Raw genomic sequence first — 12157 nt, forward strand, 5'->3', positions numbered from 1 at the left:
TGTGAACAAAACTCTCTTTTGGAAATATTATTTAGACTGATTACAGATTTTTTTTTGAAACAAGGAAAAGTTAACTCTAGAGAGTCACCTCAAATTCTGAGAAATATCTCTAGCTCTAAAATTAGACCTATTTTATACCACAAGTAGTAGACATCTGAACACCTTAATTTTTCATTCACGGTTAGAAGAAACCTGGTTTTTAGAGGAAATTATCTAAAATATAATTTTAAAGCACAATTTTAAATTCTCATTCTTAACAAAGAATTTAATTTATCTGGGTCTTTCGATTGTTGGGATTTTGCTCAGTTCTTCCAACTAATTTGGTGCCAGAGAAACAGTGAAGTTATTGTAGAAAATTATGGCCATGATATACATCTTTTCCAGACTGAAATAGATTCTGACTGGAGACATACATATGCATTAAAACTGTAAAGGTAATTTGGGTTCTATTATTGTTAATATGGCTGATTTTCATATTTCTTTGTCAATTGCTAAGACCTATCACTATAAATGCTGATTCAGCCTTTAACCAAATACCTAAAGTCTCACCAGCAGGGCTTATATGAATTGCACATTTCAGTTTCTGTAATAACGATGCTTTAACCATGTTAGTACTTCTGGTGTTTTCTTAAAGGTGAGTGAATTACAACAGGAGTGGACTTGATTTTACACTAAAGCTTACTGATTTTAGTAAATCATTAGGCACACAAAATATCCCTTAGAAGGGAAAACCCAGGGTGAAGAATTATATTATTATCTTATTCCATTATTATCCATGTAAGTTGTTAAGAGCATTTATTTAGATCTAATAGCTGGCATAATATATAAAATAAATATATTTTATTCAGGTAAATACGGCTTGATCAGTACTAGCATTAATGACAATAACATGCTACATATTTGAATTTTGAGTTAGGTTTATCTCTTTACTTGGTCAGCGTTGTGGGTTGATCTTGGCTGGATGTCAGGTCTCACCAAGCCACTCTATGTCTCCTTCCCAGTGGAGCAAGGGAGAGAGAATAAGATGGAAAGCAACTAGCAGGTTTAAAGAAAAAAAAGTCAAGAAAAACTTTTTGTGTGCAGCAAAGGGAACAGTTAATCTCTACTTCCCATGAGAGACCAATGTTCAGACACTTCCCAGGAAGCAGGGCTTCAGCACGCATAGTGGTGGCTCCAGAAAGCAAATACTGTAGGATAAAAAATACCCCTCATTCCTCCTCTCTCCCTTAGCTTTTTTATCTGTGCTGCCATCATATGATATGTAATATTTCTTTGGTTAATTAGGGTCAGCTGTCCTGGTTCTGTCCCCTCCCCCAGGATCTTGCCCACTCCCAGCCTTTGTTAACACTGGTGTGTTATCAGTGCCCTTCCAGCTACCAATGCAAAGCACAGCACTGAGGGCTGCTAAAGAAAAATTAACTCGATCTCAGTCAGACCCAATACAGGCAGAAATGTGAGCAATTGAGGGGTCTCTTTTGGAAGTATGTGGTTGTACATGGCCCTGGACAGATGAGAAGTCCAGGAAATAAATTTTCTTTTCAGGGATCACTGCTTCCAGAAAGTAATGTTCCATGTCAATGATCAGACTAACAAATGTGGCAAAGACCCTGCATAGATGAACAAGGAGCTGCTGATAAACTTAAACATAAAAAAAAAAAAAAGAAAATTCAAGAGGTTGAAGCAAGGTCAGATGTTTGAGGAGGAAACACTTGAAATACACTTAAAAGATGTGGTTGGGATAGTCAAAATCAATGTAGAATTGAATCTGGGGTAAAGTGTCTAAAGAAAAATGATTCAGAGAAACATGAATTAATAAATTTCTTTTTAACTACAGTCTTGAACAATCCTGGAACCCTGAGACAGCAGAAAGGTCTAGAGTAAGGATGACTTAGGGGAGGACTAGATGGCAGAGCACTTAGGCAAACCCATGGGATGTGATGGAGTGCATGGGAGGTCAGTTACCCTTGGAAGGTTGTAACAGATGAGGGAGGATCCCAAGGGCTGGAAAAAGACATCAACATTCTTATCTTCAAGAAAAGCAAGGAGAAGAATTGAGGGAACTAAAAGCCAGTTGGTCTCACCTCTGTACCTGGGAAGGTGATAGAGCAAATAGTCTTGGTCACCTTCTGCAAATATTGGAGATGACCAAGGTGATTAAAAGTAGAGAGTTGTCACTGTTCAGCCAAGGGAAAGAAAGGCAAGTCAAGACAAGGCAAGGGATAAAAACTGTAAGGGAGGCAGGATGATGGGTCAGGTTGCTCAAAGAGATTGTGGGTTCTCCATCCTCACAGAAATTCAAAACCTAATTATGCATGAACCAGAGCAATCTAAATGGCCATTCTGTCTGCAAAACGACTGTACTAGATAATTGGTGAAGGCTTCTAGTCTCAGTTATTTTCTAGTTTTGTGATAAGAATTATACTGAGAGCACTGTTCATAAAATAATCCTATTTAAATTATACCAGTATTTTACTTTAAACAGGCAGATGTAAATTCTATACACGTTTATTTCTTATTCTAAAAATGAAACTAAAATTTCTTTGATGAAATTTTTAACTAGCAAACTATTTTTGGCCAATTTCATCTACTGTTAGATGCTTTCCAAACTCACTGAAAGTGTCCAGATGTTACAATGATGAAGGCCACAGAAACATCTAGATATTTAGAGACATGGAAAGTCTGCTCATCTAGCTCTTGCTTTTTTAAAAGGGAACTTTCTTGTGCTGCTATAATTTGAATTAATAGATTCCCTCACTACCATAATTTATTGGCAGTATTAACATTACAGTTTACCTGGAATTTTCAAATTTATAAAGATCACACAAATGGAAATGTATTTAAAAAAAAACCTAAAAATGTATTTTGTTTATTTTTAAAGAAATACATAAATCAGTAATTATTAAAATTCAAAGAGAAAGTGTTTTTGAACAACCTTGCATTTTTTATCTTGTAAAATAAAAGACAACTAAATGTGTAAGTAAAATGTTAACCTACAAAACACAGGGAAAAAACATTATTCAGAGAATGCTTATCCATTCATCATTAGAGGAAAAAAAATTGCACCAAAATTCTTCAGTTGAAGTGATTTGATCTTTATTTGAACTGAATAATAGTTTCAATTATTTTTTTTTTACTTAGGGCAGACTACACTGGGTGCTTACATAATATTTTATCAATATTTGTTAATTTAAAATGTCATGTTTCTCATGACATTATGTCAACTAGTCAGGTATCAGTCACTATACATTTCAACATTTTACAGTTTAATTAATAAAAAGCGAGTATCCTGGCACACAAAAAGGAAGGAACAGGATCTAGATTATTTCTTCCCTAGTGGCTGAGGCATAGTCCTGCTTAATTTGAGAAAGCAGCTTGACTCATGTAAATTGCTAATAAAGGGCTCAAAACCTCTTACTTGAGCTTTCTGCTGTTCCATGTTAACCCTTTTCTGGCAGTAATTCCTCTTTGTCACTTCTTTTGATGTCTCAACCACCTCAAATCTCCTTTAAATATATTTTATCTCAAGTCAATGAAAACTTTGTTTTGTTCTTAATTTTTGTCTGTATTTTATTAAGAAATGCACAAATGATAATTAAAAAAAAACAGTTATCAAAAATTATATGTGGACCTTTCTCTTTCCAAAGTGGCTGATTTTAGATCATGTATTAGTTCACTTTCTTCTGTGTTATACTTTTAGATCAAAAGGTTCACATGACAAAGCTAAAAGCAAAAACAATATTGAAATACTTACAAAACATACAAAAATACCTTGGAATTGGACCCACTCTATGGTGAAATTGTGGGTAAAGATTTTATTTATTTATTTCATAACCCATTAAAATGCAAATATAGCTTAACAATTTCCTTTTTACAGTTTTCCTAGGATACAGCTCTTGATAACAGCTATGTGTGCTTGTTACAGGCACCTCAGCTTACCCTGAATTTTTTATACATAGTTTGAAACTTAATTAAAAATGGGAAATAGCAATGGAAGTCACAAAGAACTTTTCTTGTCTCAATGGCAAAATGAAATTCACTGAGTATGAAAAAAGATTTGTTAAAGTCAAAATGTGACAGAAACAATTAACTGGATTAAAATCTTGTTGTCTTTAGAAACACCAAGAAAAGACTTGAATCCAGATAAATATTATTTTGAATAATAAGCAGAACTATTAAAAACATCAATGATTAATTTTCTGGAAATTGAAGGAGAAATTACGAAGATAATTCAGCATCTCTCTTACAGTTCCTCTTCAAATACGGACAAGAATCTTTGGAAGTGTCTCAGGAAAACTTTTATTTCAAATTTTTATAAATATAACATTCAGTCTTTTCCTTCAAAAAAGAGGCTTTTAAAAACTGAAACGAATATGTGATAAGATCATCCAAAAGGAACATGGGATTGCCTTAAAAAAAAAAAATCAGTCAAAAAAAGTAAACAATTTGAAGACAATGCAGTTTAATATACAATTTTTCAAGCTTTAAAGGTATAAAATTAATTGAAATAATTGAAGGTGAGAGCTTCATTTCCTATAACTAAAACTACCAAATGAAGATACTGCAGAACTTTTGGTAGACAGAGGCCCTAGTAGGAACACACTGGAATATTTATTCCAAAATGTCTAACCTGGATAATGAACAAGAAATTCTTCAGTATCTCTTTTTAGGTGTTCCAGTTCCTAAAAATATCTGACTGCTTCCACCTTTATGCATGTAGATCTCCTAAGTTGTTTTCTCCTCCACTGCTCATAGTGTTGGATATAAATGTTTTCTAGGTGCTAGAAAAACTGCCAAAAATTTCAGGGTTTTTTTTCATTAATTACTTGTATTGAAAGGGAAAACCCATCAAAGGTTGTACAAACCTTTTAACTTAAGTGCATAAATAAGTCTTTCATTGAGTTGCTCTACTAGAATGACTTTAAAAATAAAGATTTTTGTGATTCAATAGATGTATTCTAAAAAGTATTTGTTGCCCTCAATCAGTTGTTCATTTGTTTCATAAAAGCAAAGATATATGGAATGTTAATATTCTTTAAAAAAGGGAAACATTCCAAGGTAAGTAATAGTTACAGAGGGTTATCAACAAAATTTATTAATAAAGCACAGTCTATAATAATATGCCTGGAATTAAAAAGGATTAAATTGCACTGACAACTTAGATGTGTGGTGGAGGGCACAGAATTTGAAAGTAGAAAATAATTCAACAGCAGTAAAGTTGTTCCCTAACTATTAGAATCTTTTAATGATTATATGTATGGCTTCTGTCTCTTTTATATGTATTTTCATCCTTTTACTGCTGTAAAGGTGTGAAAAATAACCTATATTCAGCACTAGGAGAGGTGATGTAGTAATTTTTAAAACCATACATTAATATATATTTTGTTCTCTCTCTTTTTCCCCCTCTTTCTTATTGTATTCTATGTGTTTGTTTTTTTTTGGTTTTTTTTTTTTTTTTTTTTTATTCTTTGCTACTGGTGCCTCTTCCTTCTTTTCCGTTCTATTCGGTCAGTTGTTTTTGGCCAGTTTGTGTTTTTCCAGACATCACTCCATGATGTTGTTGAAGTATACGATGGCTCAGCTCTACAGTCATCTTTGTTATCCTCTCTCTCAGGATCTCATTCAGGTATCATTTAACAGAACTGTCAGTATATTGTTATTTACTTTTTTGTGAATCTAGAAATAAAATGTGATCCAAAAAAAAAGAGAGAGAAAGGATTGTTGTATTTGCTTAAATTAATCTCAGGCAAATATATCAAATTCACATTTTGAAATAAACACTTCAAAATATTTGCATTGATGAATGAAATTAGATAAAATAGCTTTTTTTTTTTTTTCTTTTGATATTTAGCTAATATTGTGGGTATTTGTGACTTCTTACTGTGTTCCTTTATGGCTTTATCTAGTGAGTAATTTGAAATCAGTAGTAGATATTTTAAAGAGCCAGCAAGGCATATTTGTACCAAAGTAAAATTAAATAGATTAATTACATGTTGAATCTATTTTAAGAGGTAGGGTGTTAGGATTTTTGTTTATTTGTTTTTCCATTTTAGGTCAGGTTTTCTGTGTTATTTTGGGGAGTGTGTGTGTTGTGGTGTGGGTATTTGTTGCTCTTTTTGTTTTTACTGTTGGTTTGTTTGGTTGGTTTGGGTTTTGTTAGGGAGATTGCTTGTTTTTGGTAAAGGAAAAAAGCAACAAATATTCCTAGTTACTGAGTTTTAACTCCACTTTTCTAGCATGACATAATACCATCAACATAAAACATTAAAAGTGCGTGTATCTTGCAAAGTTTACTGAAGCAGAACAAGGTTTGGAGAATGTTATTTCTAGCTGCAAAGATGTTGACAGGTTTTTTCTTTAGTAAAAAGTGGCAATGATGACTTTGTATTTTCATTGTTTGAGTAGGTGAATCCCTTCCGTTGAGCTCGGGGAACCAGATCACAGTCAGATTTACCTCAGTTGGACCAGTAACAGCTAAAGGATTTCATTTTGTTTATCAAGGTGAGATGGTCTAGAGAAATATGTGCATTCTGTTCATCATAGTTTGTAAATCACCAGAGAGAAACAAAGTGCGAATGAAGAGGAAAGTAATAGCCTTTTAACAACAGAAAATGTGTCACTATTTCTACATGTTTTAAAAAATGTTTGAAACTATTATTTTATCTGTATTTTAAAGCTGAAATGTTCTAGATTTAAGAAGACAGTTATATAAAACTGCTGTTTTTGTTTGCTAATCTGATTGACAAATGTTAGATGCATCTGGGTACTCTACCTGGTTCTCAGTTTAAATATGAATAGCTGTAAATGTTATTACCTGTAGGTTAAAAATGATCTTACTCTTATTAAGATATTTTCCTTGGTTTACATTATTTGCCTTTTTATGGGTCAAATGGGAAATTTTTATATACCAACACTTCCAACAGCAATTCACTCTTTTATTACATATAAATCCTCATCTGACAGTCAGAGCACACATTTAGAAATCCAAATGAATAAATGTAAATATCTGACACAAAATGTTATTTTGAAACCCTGTATTAGTTGAGTATCTCATGGTAGTATTTCTTATAAGTGTCATTTTAGAAAGGTTTCTGTGTGGATTTTATGCATTACTTCCAATCTTGGCAAGGATATCAGTGCTGTGCTCTCCTAAATAGTAACTCAGCCATCAAAAGTGAACAATTTCTACTGTGAAGATTCATTTGGGGATTATGGAAGTGTTCCCAGCTGGGAAATAGCTGAGAGTTTCTTCCAGATGTTTTAAATATTTGTGGTTCAATATCTGTATTCCCTCCCCAAATCCAAAATTAAGAATCCACAATTGTTTGTATGTCCACAGCTGTTCCAAGAACAAGTGCAACACAGTGTAGCTCTGTGCCTGAACCTAGATTTGGAAAAAGGATTGGAAATGAATTTGCAGTTGGTTCACTGGTTCTTTTTGAGTGCAATCCAGGTTATATCCTCCATGGGTCAACAGCAATTCGGTGTGACACAGTACCAAATGCACTGGCACAATGGAATGATTCACTCCCTACATGTATTGGTGAGCTCCTAAGGCTTTTTAATATAACTAATTACTGCTTAAAATATAGACTATTCTCCTGTTGAATGTGTTTATTCTTTGTCATTTGTATAGTATTTTGTTCTTACTTTATTTTACTTTCTTTTTTATTCAAGGTTAAGTCTTATTCTCCTTTCTATTCTAACCTTGCTGTAAACATTCACAAGTTTCATGAACATGCTCTGCTGCCATAATTTATGTGGTAGCTTCTCTTGCATTAACCTCCCTGGAAGTTACTGGATGTCCCTCTTTAATCAAGAATCAGAAATACTAGTTTGTGCCCTGACTTCTTGCAAGACTAGGATGTTTTTACACTGCAGATCTCTAACAAGATATTGCAACCTATTAGGAAGAACAGTACTATATTGAAGATTTAGGAATAATTTCGTTAATATTTTGTTACTTGTCAGGGCAGTAGCTTTTCAGATCAGAAAACATACTTTTCCTGGTTCTAGTCACTTTGAAATTAAATTCTCAAAATTAAATTCTCAAAATTAAGGTGCATCCATTGATATTTATAAATTGATTTGGACCAACCGGAATTCAATTTTAATGAAATTCTCCAGTTTACTTTTCCTGATAGGGAAGATAATTTTTTATAAAAAATATCATGACCCATTGCAAAAATAGCATTATGATACTCATGCCAGCAGAGTACATAAACTGAGGTTTAGGTGACTAGATGAAAAGAAAACAAGGAACATATTTTCATTAGGCTGATGTTTCATCTGCCATGCTAACCAGCTGATGGTGCCTAGTAGGTTATGAGTGGATTTTAGTAAATTAAAATATTATCTCCAAAATACCAAACTCCTGATAGAGATCAAGGCTAAGTATCAGTGGGGTGCTACTGATAAAATATGATTAATCAAGTTTTAAACAAATAATGTTGATTTAGACTGTTTGAGGCTTAGCAGTAGAACCACAATTTCTATTTCAATAAGAAGGTGAAGTATATAGCAGTATCTAATTTAGTCACATAGATTACAGTTTAATCAGTAGAATTATACTACTTTTTCCCTTGAATTATATTCCGTTGCACTTTCAGATAAAACAGCTTGACAAAGTGTGGAAGTCATTCTTTTGGACATTGATCACAATATATTATTACTATTTTAATGCATGATTTAGTCTATGGAGAGAAATCTACCTGTCTCTAGACAAGCTAAATTGTGGAATTGTGGTTACAGGCCACCTTCTGTGTGAAAATTCCTGTGTCAATAAAGGTGATAAAATACCTATGAGATGAAAATTTCATTAAACTAAACCAGTTTAATATTTGAAGTGGTAGATATGACCATATTAAATTGCCTTAATTCTAGTGAATGTTTTAGTATTACATATTCAGGTAATAGACATACAATCATTGAATCATAGAATCACTAAGGTCAGAAAGGACATCCAAGATCATCGAGTTCAACCTTTGATCAAACCCCACAATGTCATCTACAGCACAGCACTGCCACATCCAGTCTTTTCTCTGACACTTACAGGGATGGTGATTCCACCACTTCCCTGGGAAGCATATTTGAATGCTTAACCACCCTTCCTGTGAAGAACTTCACCTGATGTCCAATCTGAACCTCCCCTGGCACAGTCTGAGGCAATATCCTCTTGCCTTACTTCCATGGGAAAAGACCCCAACTCCCACCTGGCTACAACCTCCATTCTGATTGTAGTATGATAAGATCTCTCTGAGCCTTTTTTACTCCAGGCTGAACAGCCCCAGCTCCTTCAGCCACTCTGATCTTATACTCTCTAGAACCTTTGCCAGCTTTTTTGCCCCTCTCTGGACTCATTCCAGCACTTCAATGTCTTTTTTTTGTAGTGAAGGGCCCAAAAATTAACACAGCACTCAAGGTACGGCCTGGCATCAACCATTCTGTCTGTTCATCCTTTTATGAGTAATTGTTTAAACATTTTAAGTGGCACTAGCTTTTAATTTATCCATGTAGTTCCAAACCAATTCTATTAATTTTATGCCATGCAATATGTAGCTACAATATTTATTATTAAGATAAGTTGCATCCTATCTCTTTTCTAAATCCTTATATTTGCAGCTCCTGAAATCCCTTCAGAACTTAGTGATGTTGCATAGAAGTGATACATTAGCTTTTAATGGACTTGATAAACCATCTCATCAGTCTTTTCCTTCAATTTCTAACATACCAACAGAATATCCATATGCAGATTAAGATGTAATATTATTTGTCTCTGTTAGAGCCTCTAATGATGTAGACAAGATGCATTCAAGTTGAACATTCAAAAGAGAAACTTGATGGTACTTAATGTGCCTGTCCTGTTTCATCCATAACACTTTTATTAATCTGTGAACAGATGTGATGAATGTAGTCTTGCGAGGATCTTGTAAATTCTTTACTAGTTCAGTAGATGCATACACTGTGATGAAATAACTCACACAAGCACAGAACAATCAACGAATTGAGACTGGTGTTATTAATTATTTAGAGGAGCAATATTAGAAAGAATGAATGAAAGAATATTAGAAAGATGGTTCTATAAGAAGAATAGAAGAAAGATGGTTCCCTTCTTTTGTGACACTTTTTATCTTTTATAGTAATACAATACATAGCTTTTCATACTTCAATCTAAGCCTTAAAAAATGCTTTATTTTTGTAAGATTGCCAGGAGACAATAGAATGGATTTCACTCTGTAAATGTCAAATAAACAAGGGGAATATTAGCATGATTCTGTCAGGTAGGAAACTGACATAATTCTAATTTTATTCTACTCCTTTTTAGGTCAGTTAAAAGAAGAGTTTTGAGATATAAAATTTTATTTTCCTGAGGCATATATGTATTTTTTAATGTAGCATCAATTTAAAATGTTTTCAGCTATAGTATAAGCTTTTATAAAATATCTTCTCACTTCTGAAATTTCATACTTCTTTTCTTCCCTTCTTCATTTACTTTCAGTGCCCTGTGGTGGTATTTTAACAAAGCGCAAAGGGACCATTTTATCTCCTGGTTATCCTGAGCCTTATGACAACAATCTGAATTGTGTTTGGAAGATCACAGTACCAGAGGGAGCTGGGATTCAAGTAAGTTTACTTGCTATTTGCTTGCTATCATCATATTTAGAACTGCTTTTCCTGATGCAAAAGATGAAAAGATCATTTATGCGTACAATTTTTCTATCTCATCAATGATTCTGAAAATTGACTTTATTGCATATTCTTTTTAATTATCTAGTGATTGAAAGTCATAAGATTTTTAAAAATCTTAAAATATGTACTTGTAGCCTTTTACTTAGAAGAATATCACCATAATTTACAAACATATTTTGATAGATCAGTGACTCCTTATAAGCCAATGGAAATAGAGAACCTTCCTAGTAATTCTTTTTTGCTCTCCCCGGATTTCTATCTCTCCTTTTACACAGTGAAATTAAGTGAGTTGCTTTCAACGTCAAGTTATATATGTTCTCCTAGAAACTCTGCTATTTACTCTTTGTTTATGGAAGTTCACAGTGATGTAAAGATGCTTCATTGTGTTTCAACATGAGATGGGAATTTATTCCTTTAAATAGTTTCAAAGTTATTGCTTACTTACATAGATTAAGAACCTTGTAGAACACACAGTAGGAAAGTATCCATTAAGCTTAGTCATGCATATCTCTAGAGTTCACTAAAGAAACTGACAGAAATCTGGCTATTGCACAGGCAGTTGAATTTAATACATTAGAACTTCTAATTATCATCTGAACAAATTCCTATCAAAATGCATATCAAAAAATCATGATAACAAGTTTTATATGTCTATCCTAGTTCAAAATATAATTGCTGTAAGAAATGAAAAAAGAGCTCAGTTTATGTAGGTAAAGATTTTATTAAGAAAATCAGAAAAATCTTGACATTGCTTTAAAGCTTTTTAATAAATTTCATTACAGAGTTTTTAATAATATTTAATAGCCTTTATCAGCTTTGAGATTGATTTTGTGGAACACTACTTGATTTAAGGAGTTGACTAGGACAGCAGACAGGATACATTGCTCTGTGCATTTCTTATACTAGGAAGATAGTTCAGAGGATTTAAATTAGGTAGTAACTGTCCTCCTGACTTAGGCTATCACTGTTACTTTTGAAAATGCTTATCTCTTATCACTAGTTGCATTTTTCAGAATCATTAATGAGATTATTAAATTGCTAACTCTGATTTCAATTTAGGTGTTTAATCTTCATGATACTCTTTTTCCCAGAGTTGTAATAACAAAAATATTTATATACTGTCTCCAAGTATCTGAAGCATGGTAACAGTGAGGGCCTCTTCACTGCTTCTCTTAAGAAAAAGAAATCCATTGGCTATAGTATCTGCACAATTCCTACAAAAATAGGTAAAGTATTTGAGGTCCCCATCCAAGAAACAGGTAGCCAAACTGAATATTTATTTTAGGTAGAACAAGGCCCAAGTCATATATTTCACACAGAAAAATTACTTCATTGCTTGTTTTTACTGGAAGTGGTGTTTGTTTCTTTTGCTGAAACTATTCCATTCTGGGAAAAAAAAAATGAGGCAAAATCAACATTATTATCTAACTTAATGACTAAGGCACCCCTTTTTGATGGTGGTTGGGTTTTC

The 12157-nt window shown here is 33.1% G+C and overlaps 1 protein-coding gene across 2 annotated transcripts in view; it reads left to right on the forward strand.

The window, feature by feature from the left end:
• The window catches only part of CSMD3 (CUB and Sushi multiple domains 3), a 581291-nt gene that overhangs the window by 452961 nt on the left and 116173 nt on the right, over positions 1 to 12157 (forward strand). Inside the window, exons 33-36 of one of the 2 annotated variants that reach the window (XM_077782368.1) lie at positions 5510 to 5623; positions 6400 to 6498; positions 7337 to 7540; positions 10496 to 10620. In XM_077782368.1, coding sequence (XP_077638494.1) covers positions 5510 to 5623; positions 6400 to 6498; positions 7337 to 7540; positions 10496 to 10620 — 542 coding nt within the window. The remainder of the gene's footprint in view (positions 1 to 5509; positions 5624 to 6399; positions 6499 to 7336; positions 7541 to 10495; positions 10621 to 12157) is intronic. The other variant, XM_021546425.3, reaches the window with a different exon arrangement.

Source organism: Lonchura striata, chromosome 1 (genome assembly GCF_046129695.1).
Source record: "Lonchura striata isolate bLonStr1 chromosome 1, bLonStr1.mat, whole genome shotgun sequence".
Lineage (NCBI taxonomy): Eukaryota > Metazoa > Chordata > Aves > Passeriformes > Estrildidae > Lonchura > Lonchura striata.